We start from the raw sequence: 24,846 nt of genomic DNA, 5'->3' as shown, positions 1-24,846 counted from the left end.
CCACCCATAAGTTTTGGGGTGAGCGAAATAAAAAGTAACCAAAGAAAATTAGAGAAAAAAAAAGCGGGCAATTTTAAAACGCAAATAAAAACCAAACGCGACAACGTGTCCCGTCAAACTTTTTCCCTACAGGGTATAAAATCCAGAAGAGGGAAGCTATTCGATTTTTCAGTACGAAAAAATTCCACCCGAATATCCGTATATACGTTGCCGAAAAAGTGAGCCCTCCGAGGGGCGGAGGGAGGGGTTCCCCAATTTCCGAAGAGACCTCGGATTTCTTCTAGGATAATTCCGTGACGACTGTTTCTTTTTTCTTCGGCATACCCAAAATGACTTTTTCACCGTTAGAGTTTGAGTTTGGAAACATCGGACAACTCCGTCCTTCAGACGTCTCCTCCTAAGTTCACGACTCGTTCGGGGGGTTGGCTGCACGACCTCCGCCTGCCGTCTGGCGAAATTAACGAGCCAGGTTAGTTTTGCGTGCAACCGCCCGTTGAAGACCTACCTCCCATATTTCAAGGTGCCTCCGAGGCGCACGCCAAGTAAATCGAAGTTACGACGAGAGGATCGGATTTGTTTCAAACTCACCACCGTGTCCACGGACCACCTAGCTGTACGGTGAACTGCAGGCGGCGAGCCTCGGCTATATCTTTCGAAAGTCACGGGTTGGAGAACATCGGTTTGTACGTGTATACGGGTACAAAGTTCTCGTCGGAGCAGGAGAAAAAAAAGATGCACACGGCGTTCGCGGGGATGCATCGAGATCTGATTATATCGGATGAAAGTATATTCGTAGGGGTTGCGGGAAGCCTCTTCATTTTTACCCGACATTCGTGACGTTTGAAAAAGCTCGAAGTAATTTCGAAATTCTGTTGAACAAATTTTGTTGAAAATTATGAAATACCTCGTTCATTGAATATTATACTCTGATATTGCGCTCACCTGCAGTCGTAAAGGGGATGGAAATGTATGCTTCGCAAAAAAAAAAAAAAAAATAAAATAAAAAAAAAAGCACAACCCAAAAAAGCTCGATTCCTGGCGATACTTTAGAAGAAGTGGTTTCACATTAACCGCTGGAGCCCGGGCGCTTTTAGTGTTAATTTGTCGTATAGGTCCTCAACTGCCTGTAGCTGTACGACCGATGCTGCAGACGACTTTTATTTCAACTCAAATTTCATCCTCTCTCCATGTGTGCTTCGTATTTGCGAATTTATATAAATGATGATAATAATAATGAAAAAATCTTGTAAATTCAAGCGTATATATATATATATAAGTATGTACGTAAAACGTACAACGTCCAATTAAAATTGGTTCGCTGAAATATTTTAATTCATATTCAGAGAAGGGAATCACGGTCTCAGCGAAGGATCCGCAGCTTTTGAAATTTTAGATGTCGTTTTAGAATTTATCGGAAATTACAACCGCCTAGTTATCAGGAAAAATAATCAGATCATATTCCGATGATATATCCTTTTACATTACTGCACCACATTCGGCTCCAAAAATATGGTCGATGATGATTGCAAATTTTCGCGGAACACTTTTTGAAAAGTCCATCGATGAAATTTAATACAACGTGCCGATAGCCGCGATCGGAACAGAAGATCGAACGAGAGATCGATAATTTCTGTGAAAATGAACCGAGTTTTGTGAGTTGTGAATATTTTCGAAGGAGACTGAAAATTGGCACCATATTCTCGCGTTGTATAATTTTACCGACGAGATACACGTGGCACCATCCTCTCGATTTTTCGTTGCATACTCCATCTCCTTACTTTCGGAGTCCGGAATTAGAATACGCAATATCCGATGGAAGTATGCCCATTTCACTCTAGGCTGTCCCACGCCTTTTCCGCCTACCGGATCATCTCGCTCGAATCGGCCTCGCCTCGCCTCGTCGCCGCCGCCGCCGCCGCGCCGCGCCTTTTCTCTAATTGTAAATTCACATTCAAGACTCGAATTCGAGAGATTCCCAAGGAGAGTTTCGCGCAAACGAACTAACTTCGAAACTGCCATCTGAGCTTCGTCATTTTATAAGCGAAAAATAAAACAAGGATCGCGTGCTTTCCTACCGCTAATCTACGGGCTCGAAATACCCGGACCCCGTCATCTCTGGAGCGCGAAATTATGTATCATATCTTCCCTAACTTTATTTCGTCTAACTTGTGTTTTGTAATTCCGGTGAATCTGATGGAAACAATGGAACGAATGGTCGGAACCGACGTGTTACGGTGACGCGGTGAACGTTTCGACGCGCTCGGTTTTTTTTTTTTTACCGATATCGTCGGGGCCGACGGAGATTTTCGTTTTTTCCGCGCCGATTCCGCGAGTACAGCAGCGGAGCGAGATGTTGGACTTTTCTTCGCCCCGGCAAAAAATGTACCAGAATCGTGGAAGCGTTCGGTTGCGATGCGCCTATACGTCAGCAATATTTTTAATCACACTTCATATTAATCCACGGGGGTTGAACGTTCCCTGTAGTAATGTTAAAATGAAAAGCAACTTCTATAGGAGATGCGATCCGCGAGACATCGGCCTACATATTTTACCTCTCGCTTCAGGAACTAGTCTTTTCATACGTATATGTATATATATATATATATTTTATATATATGCACCTATATACTCGTCATATCTTCATCATTCCCTACCACCGACACTTTTATCAAGTACTCTAACTCCCGCGCGGTTGTTATATGTATATAGATTCGCGTACATTGCTCATCGCCATTTCGCGGTAGCGGACGCGAATCCTCACCCCCCTTCCTCCCTCCCCCCGCGCGCGGTAGCGCCTGCCACTGAATTTATATGGAAATTTCAATCAAACTAATGCTACCCGTGTTATTTAAATTAAACGGAAAAATCGGCCTGCCGGCGGGCCGATGCGACAATTCCCAAGACCAATATACATGCATATCCAGTCAATCGGCTGTTTTACATTTCCGCGTATCCCTGTACGAGTACGCGTGTATGATTTTTCTCTCTTTTTTATTTTCATCGTGCGAGATTTTTAACTAGCCCCACACGCCGTTAATTACACCTACGATCTTATTCCGAGCTCAATTCCGCGGGTGTTGAGGATAATCACGGTACGAAAGAGAAAAAATAATCCCTTTCGACGATGGAACAAAATGAAGAAAAAAAAAAAAAAAAAAAACAGCCAAGGCCGGGGTCGCAGCGGTTAGGTGGTTGAACGAACGTTTCTTTCTTTTATTCTTTTTATTTCTAATATCGCGTGGGCAACGAGCGTTCGGAGCCTCATCTGCACCGATGTAAATTAAAAAAGCTGATGCGGAGGAAACATCTTCGATTTTGTATGAAATATTATTTGGCCGGGTAGGTACCGGAAATTATTCGTACGCGCTACTGTTTTTCAACGAACGCAAAGCGGACGGCTCATTATTTCCGGTCAGACGGTACACGGGACATATTCCCCCATCTTGATTTCCCCAGGCGAGTATTTTCGAAATGAATAAAGTTGCTGAAAAGCTGTGAAACGAAATTTTCTTCGTCAAAAATGGGTAAAAACTTTGGCCCGCGTCGCGATATTTTTACCCGAGCGGTGCGGGAAAATCACTGTATACAGCCGTGAAAATATTTCACATATATGCGTCGCGACGACGTTGATCGGTCGATGGATTTTCGAAAGAATTTTCAACGATCGTTTCACCTTGATACGGCGATCGATCAGTCGTCGCGTTACATCGGAGATTTTTCGTCCGATCGCATGATCACGTTTAATCCTGAGTAAGAAATTTTTTCTTTGAATTCCAGTCACTTCTACGCCAGCTCCTGTAGGACCCGTGTTTGCTGCTCCAGTTGGCAATCAGACTGCAGCCATCGGTCGTGAGGCTGTTTTTACCTGCAGTATCCGCAACATCGAGAAATACAAGGTGCGTAGAGTCGCATGAAATTGTGCAATTTCGCCGAACCCTTGCAATCTTTATACCACTACTCGTTTTACATCCTCATCCCGGCGCATTTTTTCTTCTGTTTTTGTTTTTTTTTTTTTTTTTCCCGGGCGACCACTCTCGGGTGTCGCATATTCCAATCCGGAGTTCTCACTGAAATTGGGTACAGCCTAAGCTGAAATCTTTTGGGATAGTTCCATAGGTGCTTAGGAGTTTCGCGTAACAAATACACCCTCAGGATTGTTAGTTACTTCTCGTCTGACCGCGGGGGGCAGTGAACACAGCCGTTTCTGGACTTTATTGAGCAAACTTTCGTTCGAATTTCTCGCAGATTTGCTCGCGCATAGGAACGACCAGAACTAGATGCTGTCTACTGGTGAGACGCGGTGATTCTGACATCGATGTTTTTTTAAAGTCGCTTCTCTTTACTATCCGGTGTAATATCGAGTTTTTCAAGTTTCCAATTTCACGTTATAATCAAGATGAGTCTCACTGCGTCACTGCATAAATTTCTCTACAACAAATACGTGGCATTAGATGTTATTTTCAATTTTTTTTTTGTACGTATATTTTCGCTAACATTTCATCAGTTTTTTTATCCATAAAGTTTAGCTGGTTTTTTCCGTATCGATATAAGTATACACGCTTATTTTCGGTGCTGCGCCATATAATGCCGAATGCGGATGTGCCATTTGACCTTTTTGTTCGACTCTTCGATCGTTCTTCTCTCCTCGCCTATCGGCGTCTCTATTATATATCGGGGGTCGGCTGCATTTTTTCATCTTGGACACCGGGCTGGCTTTGTCAGCAGCTCATCGTCAACGAGATTACCCGTCGATTTGAGCCTTTGAAAATTCATAAATGACGAACGGTTGCTTTTTAAATTTTGAAAGAATATTAAAACTGTTCCTCAAAGCGAGAACAATCGGGTGAAAGGAAAAAAAAATAGAATGAAATCATTAATCCGATCATAAACGGTGTGGAAAGCCTCATGCGTAGATGTTTTGCATGCTTAGGTTTGTGCAACGCTAATCGATTTAAAATCGCGTTAACAACGTCTATAGTTTTTGTGTCCTCATCCATTCCTCTCAGTCTCGTAGATTCATCATTCGGTATGTGTACTTATACCGACTTCGGTCGGACGGTGTTGTATTACGTTGCGTATACTTAATCATTTACAAGTTGACACGAAACGCCAGAACAGATAATCAATCGTTCGGAATACGGGGATTCCGATGGCAGAGAATCGGATACTCTAATTGACCCGTCAATTTTTTTGCGTAAAATTTTTCTCCACGCAAGAGCAAAATATTTCCAATATTAGATTCAACTAATTTAATAATTCCAGTGTTTTCGAAGACCCTGAACGACGATTGGCACCTTTTTCGATGAAGAAACGAAAAAAAAAAAACAAGTGTCACGTCATCGCTCTTTTTTATTACTTTATTTATTCATACGTTTTTCTATTCGCAAGGGTGGTTTCGATACCGTTTCAAACGGCACGTATAGGGCGTCGATTCGATTGCGAAGACTTACGACCCGTAAAATTTTTTTTCGGAGCTGTTATATCCCGTTTTTACGAACTTCTGGGGGGGATTTGAAGGAGAGTATTAAAATGTTACAGGTGGGATGGCTTCGTACTTCCGATCGTACGATACTCTCCGTTCACGCGCGAACGGTCACACACAACACGCGAATATCCGTGTCCTATGAAACAGGGGGCGGCGGGGGTGTCGCCGGTGACTCGGGGAACTCCGGTTCCAACCAGACATCGGACGAAGGGAAAATAGGCACTTGGCGACTCCACATACGACACCTAAAAGAGAGCGATCGAGATTGTTACATGTGTCAAATTAACACCAGCCCAATGAGATCGGAGGAAGGATGTCTGGATATCCTGGGTAAGCAGCTGGAGTTCCATTCCGAGGCTCCCATAAAATCCGTCAACGTCGAAATCGGAGAGAGTATCGGGATTTTTCAAATTATTTCCTTTGCTTCGTTTCTATGCCGACGGCAGTTCCTCCCGACATCGTTTACGGGGGCGAGACCAGCGCTGACCTTGCTGTGTCGGAGGGTGATAACGCGACCTTGACGTGTCGAGCGACCGGTCGTCCGGCCCCCCGAGTTTCGTGGAGGCGAGAAGACGGCGAACAGATTCTAATCAGGTCACCGTCGTCAACATCTTCAGGTAGGTGGTAACCGGAGTCGATACTTTATTTACGCAATGCTCGCTAAATTGCTAATTTTACCAATTTACGAGACGACCCGAGCCAACGAGGCTCCTCCGAGGCTGAGTAGAGCGATAATCTGATCGAAAGCTCACCTCGCTACCGCGTATCCACATTTTATACCGTATACTGTGTGTATATTTTTAAAAACTACCGGTTCGGTCGATGATATTAATTTCCATTGAATTTTAGCGGTATCAGAAATATTTATTCCACAGTTTGCGGTGGGTCTGATAAAGAGACGAAAAAATTTCATAAATCAAAGTCACATATATTTCCGTTGACGTGCAAACTCCCGACTAGACTCCCAACTAGATTAACGCTTAAGCTCCACCTTGCGGTCCAGGTCGCGTCATTAATTGGTGGAATTATCCAAGTAACCGCAGTGTCGATTACGTTTTGTTGCCAGCGACGCGACGTGTTTTTGCGACGATTGAAAAAAAGAGAGAAGAATTTTTCGGTCAATAATAGTCGTCGTTAAGTGGAGCAACTATTTCGATGCGACGTTTGTATATAGGAATCGATTGACGGACGCTGGATGTGGATTGGGCAGATGGGATCGAGATGCCTCAATAAGAGCATCGGGCACATTTGTCCTAAACGCCATCGGGTCATCTGCGTCCCTTACAATGGTTTTTATGCCGCGGAGACCGTAATAAAATTCTGCTGGGCACGTAAAACGGCGCAGTTTTAGGTCGGTAAACGATCGGAAATGAGGTAGAGTGGCAGCGAACTAATACAGAGTGAAAAAGAGAGGAGAATAATGCAATACGGTCTTCATGCAAATTCTTCCCACCGTGTACGTATGTCTGGATTTCGTTGACAGCGATCAGCCGAAATAATCGACGCAAAATCTCGCGTCGATTAAATCTCATCGGTACGGCTGCAGTCGCATGGAAAGCAAAAAAAATTGTCCGTCCGACGACGAGACCCACGATTTACGGGGTTTCCAGGCATCTCGGACTGCCGCAAGGGTGCGATATATCGACACCGTCCACTGTTCCACTGGCCTACCCCACTGTTAGGGCCGTCTATGACCTTACCTTGGTTTTATCGCGATCCCGCGGCATAAACGTTATGCAAGCAATGTCTCTATCTCGGACCTACGGAGAACCCCCTTTCACCTCTGCTCCGAGAATCTCATTCCACTTAATTTCTGGATAAACGTAACAGTTAATTTGTGAGTCGCCTGATTTCGATCTCCACGGCCACCGTCATCCGATACGCCCACTGTATAGGCATCGAACGATGGAGATTGGCGCGCGTCAATCGCGAGTTATACGCAGACGATTCATTCAAGAATTTCTCAATCTATGCTCGTGGAAAATTTCGATTACGAGGATGTATCGACGATAAATTATTGACATTTTTCGGACTTGCGCAGGTTGTTACCAAACCGCATGCGGAAATTCACTCGATTATCGATTAATTGTTGATTGAAAAAAAAAAACAAGAAAAAGTGCAGAGTCCTAATTATTGAAGTTTTCATCGGCTTAGACATACACATTTTGTTGCGTAAGGGGGTATTATGAGGTCGATTTATCGCAGCTTTGAAAAAGTATCGAAAGCGGGTTCACTTTCTTTGGGCAATATCTGTACCCACCCAGCCCGTTCACCTTTTGTTACAATTGTTATCAGGATAGCTGCGGGACCAACGGGTGAAACATTGCTCTGGGTTCTTAAAGAACATCGAGGGGTTGAAAACGAAAAAGGAAACACGATGGGGTGGGCGGAACGGTGAGCGGTGGGGTTCAGAAGGGAAAAAGCCCGACGGGGGAGAGTTCCGTCGATAATAGAAAATTGAAAAAATTTGCAATTCAAAGAGGAAGGGAACAGCGTACGTTAAGGTACGAATGTTCCGTAAAAATCTGCACCCTTAAGCGAAGCTCTCGGCGATAAAAACAAGTTCAGACTGTTTTACTTGGTCGACTTACCCCCTAAATTCGAGTTTCTTCAGTTCGTCGCCTTTTCTCTGTGTACTCATTTTGTAGGATACGTATGTATATATATATACGTGTACATAAAATACACGTTCGTGCACATACTCCAACTTCGGAACGTGAAACTCTTAGTAAATTCGAGATAACCCCAGAGATTATACCGACAATTCTGTCCATTGCAAAATCTAATTTTAAAACTTCTATCGCTATTCTCGAAACATCTCTCTTCTTCACCGATTTTTCCTTTATCTTATTTCAATGATTTATTCCCGCTGTTAGTCGAGCGAAATTTCCATGGGCTTTATGATCACCGGCTCACCCCATCCCATTTCAATTTTCATTCATTATATATTTTATTTGTTCGACGGACTTATATTCTCAGTGATAATTATGTGCCCATTCCAACGCGATGTAACAATCGAAATCGATAATATGATATTCGCAGGTAGGCCTTCCCAGAAAATATCATTATTTTCACTCGCTTCTTTTTCTTTTTTCATTCGACGCAGTCGAAGTACAAGACTTTGTCAGGAATTTTATAATCTAGTCGCTACGACATCGGTCTGATTGTCTTGTCTGATTTTTATCTGTAAGTGAAAATTAATAAATCAGTGTTCACGAGGACAATGATAACTTGTTGGACATAGTTCAGGCGACCTCTTTTGAAATTTCACATTGAATTTCTGTCACGCGTTTATGTTCAATATCACGAGTCACTTTCAAAGTAAATATCGTAACTATAACGTGAAAGTGATTATCTATTTTGTAGAACAATTTACAAATGTTAAAAGTTATCTCGTTAATTTCCTTCTCATTTTCGTGTCTCTGATCCCTTTATTAACTATATCCCTTACATTGATTACAGGTTACATAAATACTATGGCGTACGAAGAATTTGAAAAATTCATGACCAAAATTACCGAAGCGAAATCCTCAGGGCGGAGGTATAATTATTAATTTTACTGCGAATGAAAGTTCATCGCAGTGCCACGTGGAATTTTCACGTTTTTTCCGTTCATCATTTTCTCCATCGCTATGGGTGAAAATTAAATTATCTGAAATTCGGAGTTCTCTATTGGGTGAAAAAAATTCAAATTAAGATTTATTACCGATCCTCGTTTCGGAGTTTGTGAACAAACAGTGTACGGTCCCCACTCCGTATATAATTTGTATAAATGAAGTCGTTGGGCATTTCCGCAGGGTCCGTTTCCAACCCTTCTTTGTTACCGAGGTCGACCCACTGCGTCGTCAGTTGTCACGCCAACGTAGTTTATTTTAGCTATTCACATTTCGACCTCGTTCTCATGCAACTAACAACCGTTAAAAGTTGTTTATACGAGGATCAGACGTACGAGCCTCGCTTCCGCGAGACAGATACAATTACAATTGTTGGGGAGCTTAGGGAAAAATCTTTACAACTACCTTCGACGTGATACGTGACTTTGACAAACAAGGTCGCATGTACCGCACATACCAGCTAACACAGCGCGTCGTACGCGATGTATATTACACATGCAGATAATGTCTCTTATCAGACGTATATATATATATATATGGTTTCGAAACTTTGTCGCCTGCAAGCCATGCGCAAACTTTTTGCCGACTTTTCCACATTCTTAATGAGCATATTCTATATCTGTACCACGATCGTTTTGATAACCCGCCGCACACCACGTTACGTGCAATTTTTCCTTTCCTCTTTTTTTGAGAAAATCGTTTGTCTTTTTTATTCGAAAATATGACGTAAAAGTTCGGTATATACACGTATATCCATCGCTATCAATTGACGTAGGGGCAATGAATCCGATTCGAGGGATGGGATTTTTTTTTTATGTATTTCGTTTTTTATTCATTGGAATTATTGGCATAGCGGCCGGTCGTCCGAAAGGCCTGGCGCGATACTTTACCGACTATGTTCAAGATTGGAACTCGTAAGTTCTAAAAATACGAAAAATTTAGGGGTCGGGATAAACCATATACAGCGGTGGTGGTGGTGGTGGCAGGTTTTCACGAGCAAATTGAAAGCAGTCGCAAAATGGAGCTCTCGACTGGCGGTAGTCGATTTTTGTTTAAAATGAGAATTTTATTGTTTCGCACCCCTCTGAAAAACCTGCAAGCCTTGCTCGAGGTTGGAAACTACGATTTCCCCTCGCGCGCGAACGGCTGGTAATAAAGCACGGGGTATTACTCTTGTTATTGGGCATTTCACGGGAAGAAAATACTGCGGCATGGCGTCGATTCACGGAAAAGCTTCCTTCCTTCCTTCCTTCCCTCCGATGACGACGGTGAGTCTCAAAGTTCATACACCGCCACTCGAACGGAGGGAGCCGTGAAAGGGATTCCTCGAGTTCTTGCAAAAACAACCGAGATTACGGTGACATCGATGCTAATATTTCAGGGAGGAAACAAAAATCGATACGTCCCGTGTCTTCCCTGAGAAAATTCAGTGGCACAATCTCGTCTGTTTTCTTTAATTAAACATTCTCGGTTCATCGTTAATTGTATTCACGAGTCAGCGTCCGAAAAAATAGAAGAGAGAAAAAAACCACTGTCAATGTTTCGGCGATTCTTGAGATAGATAGCGTTGCAAAAATATAAGAGAGAATCGCGGCAAATAATATTGAAAGTTATTCCTGAGATATGTGCGTTTGAAGTTTACTTTGCTTTTGCCTTCTAACCACCGCATCGTTTCACTCGTTCTTTACTTATTGTCGGGCACCCTGCATGAGTGCATCTGTAACGGATCATCCATCTTTCCGATCGGATACCCGCGCAAAAGCCACGTTTTCGATGGCACGTGCGGGTTAGAAATGAAGAGGGATAAAAAATCTCCACACATCTGTCTGCCGGAGCAAAAGATAATTCTCATAAAAATTCTCGCACCTCTCTACGAGATTTGAATAGAGCTGATTGTATGCGGTACGGAGAATGGAATGAAAATTTTTTTTTACCTGCTATTCTCGGCGAGGGTGAAGAACTTAATAAACTCAGGACGTTGATAATTTTCGTGCCGGACCGCGTCGAGATTTTATAAATTTTATATATATATATATATTTGACTTTGTAGAACTTACGGAACCATGGAAATCGGGTCAAGGGACGAAAATTTTCACAACGGTTCCGCTAATCTTTCCATAGAAATTCGCTACCGAGTACCCTGGATACCAGAATTTTGTAGAATTGTAATTTCTCGTATACCATACAAATAGGAAATACGTTAAATCAAGAGGACTAGAAACCTTATTCACAATACGTACGTACCTACCTAATAGAACGGTATAGTTATATTTAAGTACATAGAAAGACCTATGCAAAATCATCTGAAAATTAGCCTTAAGCATTGCGGTAAATGATACCACTTCAGGAACTTAATTATATCTTAACAATAAGTTGAACGATGGGGGATCAAATAATAAAATACACATATGTGTATATATTTGTTGTATAATTTATCTCGAAGCGTTGAATTGTACAGGGTTATAACATATTTTGATTATCTTCAATTCGTATCAGAAATTACAAAGAAGTCCTAATAAATTATTGCACAGAAACAAGAACTTGTGTATGAAAAAAATCGTTTCAATTTTTTTTATTTTCGTTTTTTTTCTGAATTTTCAACCGGTACTTTCGATAAGAGAATCGAATTTCCGGTTGATGTATCATCGGCATTCGATGAAATTGCCAACGAACGTATACATATATACGTATGCGTATATGTACACCTGTTTCAACAAGTCTCATACAATTTGAAAGGATCGATAAAAAATATTATTGGAAGTTATTGCCACTCGATGTTGATTTGTAAAAATAAAATCAGTATTTTATGTTTCAGGTGTAGCGAGCTTGACGAGGCACGATACGTTCAACGGATCGTCGCTTCAATTTCATCGCGTTGAACGAAAACAAATGGGAGCGTATCTTTGTATTGCAAGTAACGACGTACCTCCGGCAGTCAGTAAACGAGTTACTTTGGCAGTAAATTGTAAGTGTTAACGTTTAGCGATTCGACTACGATATCAAAACGAAATTAGAGTAATGACGTAAAGCAATTATACGTCGTCGTCCTATGTGAGAAATATCGAATCGAGTCACTCCGAATGAATTTTTACGTTTCTGATTCGATTGACAATATTCGCTCCACGCGGGAAAATTGCTTAAATTTTACCCCGTGCATGCTGGCGATACGTCCTTGCGAGGTTCGTCTTTTCTTCCAATCCCGAAAATTCAACGTTCGATGGACCGTGATCTGAAAAATTTTCAATCATCCCACAATCTGTGTGGTATTTTTTCAACGATCGGTGTTATCTCAGGTGTTGAAATTCGGCGCGCAACAGCATAAGCGCAATCGACTAGTTCCGCGGAGTACGGTGCCAAAAAAAAAGTCTCGTATCCGTAGCTGTATAGGGCATCGCATACAATATGCATAAAACGTGGTACGAGACTGTCAAGATCTCATAAAAATTTCAAGCTACGATCTATTCATATATATTGGTAAATGGCATGTATAATTCGACGCGCATGAAGCGTAGCGTGCTGATAAATTTCTAAAATCGCCCGGTGACACCTCAGAAAATCACCTAGTCGGGCGCCTAATGCATGACATTATATTACCATTAACCAATGTGAATTTAGCCGAAAATTGTATCATAGCAATTTCGCCGGGAAAGCATGCGTACGTGTGCGTGAATACATTGACGGTAAAAGACGAGTATGGCCTATACGTATCGCATGATATATTTTTATAGAATCTGACAAAAAAAAAAACGTTATCGGTTTTTTACATGCCATTTTCAAAGAAACGTACGACATCGTGTACTAAATGTTACTCTGCTTTTTTTTTTTTTTTTGTCCAAAATCTCAAGTCGCACCCGCAGTCAAAGTACCCAACCAATTACTTGGCGCACCATTAGGAACCGACGTCCAACTCGAATGCTACGTAGAAGCGTTTCCGAACACTATAAATTACTGGCTAAAACATCGCGGTGAAATGTTACTAGACGGGTGAGTACAATGAGTCTTCTTATTCGATCATATCGATCAATTAGAATAATATGTACACCTCGTTAAAAAAATGAGAAAACATTTCCCAACACATCCGTGAGAGCGACGTCGATAACCGTAATGAAGAAATGCGCCGCAGTACGAGAAGCTAATTTCATTCCGAAATATTGATTCGTTGAAAAGAGTTGAAAGAATTTTTTCTTTCGCCAATTTCGATAAATAAATAATTAGACATCTTATTTATTTATTTTTTTTTTTAATCCGGTGCGCGATATACCAAGGGCGTGTAATTTCAATTCTTAATCCATTTGGCTAAGTACTAACATCTGCTGAACAAATCCCACGTCAAGGGATACAGCGGAAAAGGCATAAGGGAGGAAACGGGCGAGAAACGATGAGAACGGAGGTGGGAGAAGGGTTAAGTGAGATTGGTTCGCGACCCGGCTCAAACGGCTCGAAAATCTTTCTGCCAGGCTTAACTCTCCATTGTACTACTACCAAGGTTTGAGCTTAAATCGTGATCGAAGTTATGCAAACAACGATATAGGTAGATACCCTATATCTACCCTACCTCCTCCTCCCTCCCCCCTCCCCCTTTCCCGGCACCCCTTCCCCGTGCTCCATGTTTATCTTAATGCGATACGATGAAGCTAAAATTTATAGACTCTATAGATACAGAGTTTATATGGGAAGTGTTACAGACCGTACATAATTATCTACGATATAGAATAATTAAAAAAAGAAAGTCACGGATTAATTTATCGGTACACTATCTTTAAGTTTGGAAGGTATTTTACCGCACACTTGCACACGTGGGGGTGCAGTTCAGTGGTGAATATCGTCCTATAGATCGGTATCGATTCGCTTCGGATATCCTCATAATCCGAATCACGTTACCGCGAAACTATGTCGCATTAATTCGCGAAGCATTGCAGCGTTAACGAGTTCCAGGCTGTCATTGACTATAAGTTTTGTAATTTTCGGTTTTACAGGCCTAAATACAGCATTAGAGAAGAGAGATCGGGATACAGAGTTCTGATGTGGTTACTCATCAGACGATTTACTCAAGAAGACGTCGGCACGTATAATTGCGTGTCGACCAACAGCCTCGGCAAGGCAGAAGGGACGTTAAGACTATATGGTGAGTTAAAGCTCAGGAGAAGATTCGAACTCCGATGTGCCAGGGAGGATTTATCGATGATCGATTCTTCTGCTTTTTTTTTGCTTTCAGAAATAAAAATCTTCGGTATCGACATGGGTGGACGAGCGAACGATCACATTTCCATACACGGAGGTGAGTCGCATACGGCCGCGGTAAATCACCGACCGAGGAAACGGAACTTTCGAATTTTATTTTTTCGAAAAACAATATCGTAGCACAGAACCACGAACATTTCACAACGAAATTTCGATGTCGAATTAGACCAATTACTGACCAATGTTCTGCAAATGTGGTGTGGAATTTTTGCTCTTTTTTCTGTTATCTCGTTGATAGAGTTTTAATTCTATTTTCAGGCTTAGCAGAAGCTGCGCGAGGATCTGGCGCCGCAAGACGCGGTGGCGCGTACATGAAAATGAACACTTTTCACAAAGTTTGCTTCGTGTTATTAATTCTGTTACCACAATTCTGGCCCCGGTGAATGCGTTACTTGTTGCATAACAGTAAAAAAAAAAGATACAGCTAAAAACCAGGGTACGCCGCAGAACAGCTAATCGATAATTGTGCCAAACCAAAAATAAATAATAAAAAACAAAAAAACCCAAAAAATGATTAAAAAGATAAATAAATTAATAAGTAAATAAAGTAATGAGAATAATGATGATGATAATAAATTTTAAACGGGGAATGATTTAAATGATGAATCAAAAGTGAAGGTCTAATCCTGAGCCAAATTGAATAGTCTATAGCGCGAAAAAGATTTTAACGATTAAAATAAAACGCGGTAGCCTAAGGTGCGATCGTCGATCAACTTCGAATGTCGCTCGGATTATTGGGAAAACCAAAGTTCAATGTTTGTGACGTCAACGCGAGATAATAAGAAATCAAATGCTTGAAGGGTAAAAACAAAAAAGGAGAAAAGAAAAACAATAAATAAATCAATGAATAAATAAATAATGGGGAAGAAATGCGTCAAAAGTAAAGATTGATAACTTTACATATATGTGTATTGACGCAGCATTGATTTGCTGACATCTAACATATACATGCATATATCTGTTAATTAGTGTTTTCCATTGAGTCAAACTGTGCCCATATTCAGTTGTCAATTTCTTCTGTTATTCACTTATTCTGTCTGCAGCACGAATAATTATTTCTTACATGACTGATGTGAATTTCTAGGTGAAGAAAAAAGTGATTGATATAAAACGATATCAAAATCGCTATCGCATAGTTGGTTACATCGATTTTTTTATTTCGTTTTGTTTTTTTGTACAAGTGGAGAGGAGAGTCAAGAGCGAATGATTATTCGTGCGAAACAACCGAAACGAAATTGACATATTAGTTAGCGTACGGGGCCACCTGAGTTATTGTCATTCCAACTATTAGATTTAGTTAGTTATTACGATAAATGATCATACGTCGAATAAAATTATGGGGGGGGGGGGGGGGGGGGGGGGGGGGCAAATTGTAATAATTTTCACTCGAAAGTACTGAATTGAAAATATCACCTAAACGTATAGATGATCATTTTAAATGCCTCGAGTTTTGATGAGGTGATTTTTTTTTTTTCAAATGCGATTTTTATTGCTTAAGTTCAGTGCTTCAGTATTAAAAGTATAACATTATACCTTCCGAAAAATACTCGGCTATATTATAATCAATTTTCATACATATCCGACCTTACATATCAAAGTTTTCTGTTCCTACACTCGGATCATATCGTTTAATAAAAATGTGATTTCGTACATACCTACTGAACACCGAAACTGGCAACTTTGAATACATTTCTACTGAAGTCGTCACTTGGAAAGTGAATATTTGTTTTTTTTTCAAAAGAATTTAAATTCATTTGTGATTCAAATTTCAATCGACTAGTCGTCAAACTCAAAGATATCATGGAGAAATGTGTTGGAATTATTTTCACTTCTTACTTTTACAACGGAAATCTTTCACTCGATGTAAATAGGTCGAAGATCTGTAGATTTTATGAATGTATACCTCGTGATTCATCTCACAATTGAGATGGATGAATCAACGATGAATAAATAAAGTGAAAGAATGAGGCTGTAAATGCTAAATTGCAAATCGAAGTTAGGCGTAATTTTCGTGTGAGAATTGTAATCAGTAATCGTTTCAACCTAATATACTAATATCATTCCATTATGATAGATTTAAGGGATTTTTTTGTAACGATGAAACAAAAATGTACGGTATCGATATGTTTAAAAAAGAGAAAAAGAAATCGAAATTTTTTTATTCAAAACACAGGGAAACCCCAGGATTGCATCCCAGAATTTCGTTGAAAATTTTCATATTTCCAAACTATTGTTATGCTCTAGTCAACATTATCACCCTCATTGCCATTCATTGTTATGAGAATTTTTCTTTGAATAAATAATCATTTGTGCAATAACATTTCTAGCAAATACGATGGTATTTGGTACCACGTACCGATCGTATGTATCTTGCAGCGCGAGCGAATCGGCTCAATTTAAGAAGTTAAACCTATCGCATATTCTGTGGGTAAAAATGAAAGCTTTATTTTTAATATTATATCGTAAAATGTAGCAAAATATTTGACAGTTCTTGATTATACAGTATGGAAGAAAAATTTACTATTCAATAAATGAATTGGACAAAAAATTAGATTACAGTATAATATCATTGCTTAAACAATTCATGTTACACAAATCTATGATTTCTCAATAACTTTTCTGCCTAGGAGTTTTCATTTGTTCCTAAGCAGATCATCAACGGCAGATAGATGATTTATTCCACTTGTTATTCATTCACCTACTTTTTTTTTCCCAACCAATCTAATGATATAGTAACGATAACGTTTGTCAAATGATGATTGACATTTCTGTCATGTCGTTATTGACAGTCAAGTCAATGATTTGAATATTTTTTCTGTAACGTAATTTCAACTGTGCGAAATTTGATACTTGAATCTACGATTACTATAAGTCGAGTGGATCCGAGAATTTATTTCTGTGAAAGAAGAATTTCTCGAAGAGTTATTGATTTCGATACTTGATTAATTCAGTTTTGATATATTTCTGCTTCCGTTATACGAACTCAACTGTATACCTTATACCCAACTGATCTGTGATTGATTATTATTTCTATGTCGATTAATCAACTAGAATCGCGAGCCAACAAAAGATTCGAAGCGTTGGCGTGTGATGGAAAATAGACGCCAGTGACGAAAATTCGGTTGTCATGAAAGAACGGCTATTCTCCCAACCTAATTCCAAACTTTGGTATCACGGTGAGTGGAAAATCGTGAATTCAAGTTTTGGTTTTTCATCACTTCAGTTATCAGATTCGTACTCTTAAGCTCATCATTACAAATTTCGGTCTCGCGCAAGGCAACGCGAATCCTTGGATGCATGTTCGTTGAAATATTTTAATCTCGTCTTTATTTCCTTCCTTACTGGTGCTTGGTTGCATGCGACTCATTGTCAGACCGCCCTCATGATTAACCCCCGCAGTTTTCTGTCATTATACGAACAAAATTCAGATTCTACGGAACCTCTTCAATCCGGCGAGACTCGAGGGAGCAGTGCCAGGTTCTGAGCCCTCAAAATTGGGATGAGGAATCAGTTTTTCGATAGTAGAGGAAGAAAATATGTCTCCATTAATCACTGTAGGTTTATTTTCGTACAGAATCATAGAATTCGCATTCGGAATAACTCGAAGAGCACGGTCCTTGGATCTTCAAATATTTATGTATGTCCGAAAATCACAGAACATTGTATTATCCTCCGATTGTTCATTAGAATATTTCGTGACGTGATTTCCCGGAGAAAAGAGTAATCCGTCACGTGAATCCTTCTTGAACTAATACTCATCGGAATACCTTATTTTTCCAGTATTCTCAGGACACCTCGGAACACCTCCTCGGCTTTCCTGTTCTCCTGATACAAATACCTACTTTTGGGCAAACTTTTAATTTCCAGGGCCAGTATTCTAGAGCTCTACAATATCAGTTTTCAAATTCACTATAGTCTCTGGTGTTTTTCAGCCCGAAAAATGTGCAAAGACTATAGTCTTTGGTGCAGTTTTTCACCCCGAAATCCCAAAGAATCGCCCCAAAAATGAGCAAAGACTTTGAAAAGTGAAGCTCTCCCATCGCCGTCCAGTTTTTCATGAAAAAAGTCCACGGGAAATTCCGAGTGATCTCGAAACAGTCAATTGCGAACGTGCAATTTGGTATTCGATCATTGCAGCGTCTCGTACGTAGATCCTCCTTTTCCGAGGCGACGGCAGTACGGCCTGAGCAGCCGAAGCGACGTGGTCATCGGGAGCGACATCGATGGTAGCGGTGGCGCGTACGTCCTTTGAGAAAACACAGAAGAAGCTACCGAGGAGAGAGAGACATCGATATATTGGGGTGAGGATTAGCAATGGATTAGTACGCGTTTACTACCGCGCCATATATTTGGGTGACAATGAGTCCAGCGTCCAGTTGTAATTGCGCAGGCACTCGGAAAACTAGTGTTTCGTTTGATCTACATGTTTTGAAAAAGTCCTTGACAATCGGTAGCTACCGAAAGACCTGTATCATTGGAGATTCCGGGAATTCCGTAACTCGGTGATTTTTCCACAAGCACTGGTGAGAATAATGTTTTTACCGTGACCATCGTACGTCCGGACTACCGATCGGTCAGCAATTCGTTTCAAAGAATTTGAGCTGGAGGTAATGCGACACGAACGTGGAACTTTGATATATTCTGAATAACGATCGAACTCGATGGTGGAAGAGATTGCGCTCGGACTATAGTTTTTGGCCGTTTTTCAGGTGTTCTTGCACATTTTCCGGGGCGAAAAACACCAAAGACTATAGGGTTTGCTTATTTTTCGAGCTATTCTTCGCGATTTCGGGTTGTGAAAAATGGACTGAGCAATTCTATTTCCAAAATTGAACGAGATATCGTCAATTTATGGATCTGAAAGGTGAAAATCAAGGAGATGTCGATGGGATTCATTGCCAGCTTGATTTAATCGACGTCTTCGCGTTCGTTACGCGTTCTAACGTAAAAAAGCGTCCTGGATTAATTAGAACGAATACATTACCTTTTGCCTCGAAAATACGTCAAGCCTATGGCCTCAGATATCTTACAAGATTCAGGAGAAAAAATTTTCGATCGATTAGTCGTCGTAATACATATGACAGAAAGATCCGTGAACTGATCAGAGTTCAATCATTCGATTGATGATGATTAATTAACAAGTGCATTAATTCAGGCGCAAAGCAGTATATGTATACAGGTATACTAATCGAACAAATTGCAGCCAATCACAAAACATCCGATCGAGGGCGTGTAATTTGGTACATGGTCAACAGAGTACATATGTGTTGCAGGTTTTCCGTCTTGGATTCGACGGCAGTTCGGCTTCGGCGACAGGAGCGACGACATCGAGAGCGACATCAAAATAAACAAGACGGGTCCCTCAGTGCGACGATGGAGAAAGAGAACGGTGAGCAGAACTTCGCATAAAATATGGTTGAATATTGTTAAAATCGGTTGCGCGAACTTTTAATATCTATTTTAATTACTCGCTCTCGATTATTCATACTAAAAACAGTCGTTAGAAATACACTAGCCGGGGTTCTGAACTATCCTTTAAAATTTTGAGAGATGACTTTTCAATAGCATTACGCGTTTCATTCTGTTTTCCAGAATTTGGAGATAATCGATTGATCTATCTAACTAATGCAAATTAGATACAGCCGTTATTCTTAATCAACTTTCTATATAAAATTTTTCTGATTTTTTGGGCCGTCCATGAAATAGTTTTCAAATCGCTCGACTGTCTGTTTTCCATTGTAGTTTGATTACGTTATTACGAGCTTCGCTGGAGGATATATTGCAAGTGCACTGAATGCAGCTCCAGAAGAATTCGTGGGGATGATTTTACAATGATTCACTCAATTTATTTTCTCAATGAGATACGAAATAATTTATTGATCTTTTTCGTGGATACAAAAATAATACAAATACAAGTGATTGTTATATCGTGACTTGAATTGTACATGTGATATTTGTTCTTCTTTCTGGTAGATGACCATTGTGCGATGGAAGCAAATCAGGACATCAACGAGTCTCTCCAAAGATCGACTCTTCTCCATCATGTTCCAGTGGAGATGGATCTGCAACACACGAGACGTACAACTCCTTTTTTTTTCTGCGGAGGTATGTTTCATTTAATTTATCCTTTTCGAGAGTCCCTAGTATAATCCAACATTCAGAGTCTTGGTACATGAATTGCACCCCTAGATTTTCAAAATCCTCCTCATAAAATCGGGTCACCCAGCATTACCCAATAGACTTGGTAAATTCATACACCCCCCATAATAAAATTCATCAGACACGCCAATAAGGCAAGACAATAATTTATTATCACATGACTTGGTACAATTTATTATAATTCAAATGTCTTATACTTATATGCTGATCATAAAATAAGTCATACATTAGGTAAGTTATGTAATCAGTTGATTAATTGTATATTTCTTATTTATGTTACAGGTCGCATATCTTCCAACGTCGCAGTTATGACCCCCTGGACTTCCCCTGTTCATCAGGGGGAGTCCAGGGACCCGTCCCCTGGGACTGCGCGGCCTCCCACCGCCCCCGGGGTCCCAGGGGACCCAGTCCCCGAGGACTTGTCTCCGGGGATGCGGTATCCCCGCTGGAGGGGATGCCATATCCCGAGGGACATGTCCTCGGGACTGGTCTTCGGGGACGCAAGTTCCCCCAGGGACACGTCCCCGGAGATGCGGTATCCCCGCTGGAGGGGATGCCGTGTCTTTGGGGGCGTGGCCTTGGGGGAATAAGCGTCCTCGAAAATCCCGGGAAAAGGAGGTCCCAAGCGGTCACTCGTTTTCTTGATTTCTCTAGAGAAACGAAAAACAAAGTGTCCGCTTGGGACCTCCTTTTCCCGGGATTTTCGAGGACGCTTATTCCCCCAAGGCCACGCCCCCAAAGACACGGCATCCCCTCCAGCGGGGATACCGCATCTCCGGGGACGTGTCCCTGGGGGAACTTGCGTCCCCGAAGACCAGTCCCGAGGACATGTCCCTCGGGATATGGCATCCCCTCCAGCGGGGATACCGAATCCCCGGAGACAAGTCCTCGGGGACTGGGTCCCCTGGGACCCCGGGGGCGGTGGGAGGCCGCGCAGTCCCAGGGGACGGGTCCCTGGACTCCCCCTGATGAACAGGGGAAGTCCAGGGGGTCATAACTGCGGCGACAGCATTTCGGAGTACCTGAAATATACGAAAAGTGCATTAATAATGACGTAATATAAGTCTACATTATTACCAATGTGATATTGTATGTCAATATTTAGTAAAATGTTATATTATATTATCTGTTAATATATTACTGCCAATGTGATGTTATAATATATTACATTGAATATATTTTTATAATATACCCTAACTTATATCATTCTGTTACTTATTTCCTACCTGTAAACGGATTGTGCGATGCCATGTAACTCCTGCCCTTCGTGGTTGGAAGTAGAATAAGTACTGCGATGAACTAGGCACCGTGATGACTGATTGAAAGCCTAAAAAAATGTCATAAGAAATGAAGTAAAATTGTAAACCTGAATCTAAGATATATGAATAAATTTTTTGACAATATAACAGCGGAGATCATTTCTAAACCTATGATAAATTCCCAAATCCTCCGGATAGACGAATTGTAGTGATTGAACGCGAGGACCACTATCCCGCACTTGAGAACATGATGATTGAATGAGTACTAATATGAGAGTTCATTGACGCTTAATTAATTAAACCTAATTGTTCGTAATTTAACGACAAGGAATATCCTAAGCATACAGTTACGGCGCCAACTCTTTCTATTCTGCATACAAGAAAATTTGGACACCAGATCCAGATTCCTGAGACTGCAGAATATGAATACTTCACATTTTGACCCGAAAAAACGGCAAGCCTATAGCCTTGTGATTTTCTCAAAATTTCAGACAAAATTCAATAATTTTTTTTATTGAGTTTCCCATGCTAGTCCTATGTATTTTGATCTCAGGAATCCAAATTTGAAAGTTAAGACGATCTATCTTTAAAATTGACCGAGTTATCGTCAGTTTATCGGTCAAAAATGTGAAAAATCCCGGATATCTCGATGGGATTTATTCTTAACTCAATTTAATTCACGTATTCGTATTCCTTGTGCAAAAATACACAAGAAAAGTGTCCTGCAATTGATTTTAGAAATACTTCACATTTTGACCCGAAAAAACGGCAAGCCTATAGCCTTGTGATTTTCTCAAAATTTCAGACAAAATTCAATAATTTTTTTTATGGAGTTTCCTATGCTATTCCTATGTATTTTGATCTCAGGAATCCAAATTTGAAAGTTAAGACGATCTATCTTTAAAATTGACCGAGTTATCGCCAGTTTATCGGTCAAAAATGTGAAAAATCCCGGATATCTCGATGGGATTTATTCTTAACTCAATTTAATTCACGTATTCGTATTCCTTGTGCAAAAATACACAAGAAAAGTGTCCTGCAATTGATTTTAGAAATACTTCACATTTTGACCCGAAAAAACGGCAAGCCTATAGCCTTGTGATTTTCTCAAAATTTCAGACAAAATTCAATAATTTTTTTTATGGAGTTTCCTATGCTATTCCTATGTATTTTGATCTCAGGAATCCAAATTTGAAAGTTAAGACGATCTATCTTTAAAATTGACCGAGTTATCGCCAGTTTATCGGTCAAAAATGTGAAAAATCCCGGATATCTCGATGGGATTTATTCTTAACTCAATTTAATTCACGTATTCGTATTCCTTGTGCAAAAATACACAAGAAAAGTGTCCTGCAATTGATTTTAGAAATACTTCACATTTTGACCCGAAAAAACGGCAAGCCTATAGCCTTGTGATTTTCTCAAAATTTCAGACAAAATTCAATAATTTTTTTTATGGAGTTTCCTATGCTATTCCTATGTATTTTGATCTCAGGAATCCAAATTTGAAAGTTAAGACGATCTATCTTTAAAATTGACCGAGTTATCGCCAGTTTATCGGTCAAAAATGTGAAAAATCGAGAATCATACCGTATCATTAATTTAATTAATTAATTCAGTCATTTATTTATTTATTCGATTGATTGGATAGTAAAAAAGCCTTCTGGAATACTAATAGTTTCTGTAACTGTTCAGAATACTATTATTTTTAATTAATTATTTGATTACTAACACAGTCTGCAATCATAGACGCGACGATTGCTTTACATTGACAATGAGAGTAGATAGGCATCAGGTATGAATTTGTAATCCAACAAAATAATAAATAGATAACTCACTAAATAAATGAATAAATAATGAATGAACACATAAATATTATTAATAATTATTAATTGTCATGTCGCGATCTCCGCGATTCGTCGAGTAAAGCTAGCAATAAATCTCATAGTGATATCCTTGATTCTGAGCTCTTCAGATCCATAAACTCTTTAACTTTCCGAAAAATTCTCTGAGAAAAATCCTAATTCCGACCTCAAATCTCGAGAAATATCTAATTGTAAGGCTTTGCGTTGTTTTGAGGCAAAAGGCAAAGTCTTACAGAATGTCAATTCTAGTACGCTCATTGAATGCATTCTGACTCCAGAAATGCAAATCAGACAGACCACTTCCGATCACATTACAAGTCAACGAATACACGATAACAATCGTTTCTTACCTTATACGGATTCTTCAGCACAACGTAGGGATAGTAATTGAAAGTTGAACGGTATCGGGAAGAACTAGGCATCCTCGACGTCTGTCAAGTATGAATCTAAAATGCGAGAAGATTATGTCAGAAACCAAGTGAAATTGTAAAATTGAATTCATGAAATGGCAATGAAGCGTAATTTGAAACCAAAATCCTCGAAGATAAATACCTTTCGTAATGTTAGACAAAAAAATTGGTAGTTTTCAAAATTTTGTCAATACTATTCCGAAATCAATCAGATTATTGTTAGTCAAGTTTACGAATATAGAAATATAATGATGTGTAACGAACAGTTATATTCAGAATTCGAACGATAAAAGATATTTCTGCAGCGCAAAATCGTGACCCTCATAGTCCCTCGAACAAACATACAGGGAATACAATTGTGAATGATCAAAGTTTTCCGTTTTTGCGCAAAGATCGCAATCTATTCCACCATCGAGTTCAATCGTTGTTTAGAATATATAAAAATTCCACGTTCGTGTCGCGTTACCACCAGCTCAAATTCTTTGAAACGAATTGCTGACCGATCGGGAGCCCGGACGTACGATGGTCACGGTAAAAACATTATGCTCACCAGTGATTGTGGAAAAATCTCCGAGTTACGGAATTCACGAAATCTCCAACAATATAGGTTTATTGGTAGCTACCGATTGTCAAGGACTTTTTAAAAATATGTAGATCAAACGAAACACTACTTTCCGAGTGCCTGCGCAATTACAACTGGACGCTGGACTCATTGTCACCCAAATATATGGCGCTGTAGTGACGGCGTACTAATCCATTGCTAATCCTCACCCCAATATATCGATGTCTCTCTCTCCTCGGTAGCTTCTTCTG

General features: G+C 40.2%; 1 protein-coding gene across 1 annotated transcript in view; it reads left to right on the top strand.

Moving 5' to 3' along the window:
* The window catches only part of LOC105685858 (lachesin-like), a 28,142-nt gene extending 11,249 nt beyond the window's left edge, over window positions 1–16,893 (top strand). Inside the window, exons 2-9 of the mRNA XM_012400294.3 lie at window positions 3,778–3,896; window positions 5,539–5,815; window positions 5,932–6,102; window positions 11,915–12,064; window positions 12,945–13,083; window positions 14,076–14,224; window positions 14,315–14,377; window positions 14,599–16,893. Coding sequence (XP_012255717.2) covers window positions 3,778–3,896; window positions 5,539–5,815; window positions 5,932–6,102; window positions 11,915–12,064; window positions 12,945–13,083; window positions 14,076–14,224; window positions 14,315–14,377; window positions 14,599–14,723 — 1,193 coding nt within the window. The 3' untranslated portion in view covers window positions 14,724–16,893. The remainder of the gene's footprint in view (window positions 1–3,777; window positions 3,897–5,538; window positions 5,816–5,931; window positions 6,103–11,914; window positions 12,065–12,944; window positions 13,084–14,075; window positions 14,225–14,314; window positions 14,378–14,598) is intronic.
* Window positions 16,894–24,846: the final 7,953 nt, after the last annotated feature.

Source organism: Athalia rosae, chromosome 5, assembly GCF_917208135.1.
Source record: "Athalia rosae chromosome 5, iyAthRosa1.1, whole genome shotgun sequence".
Lineage (NCBI taxonomy): Eukaryota > Metazoa > Arthropoda > Insecta > Hymenoptera > Athaliidae > Athalia > Athalia rosae.
The sequence above is the reverse complement of the archived record's forward strand: the minus strand, read 5'-3'. Positions and strand labels throughout refer to the sequence as shown.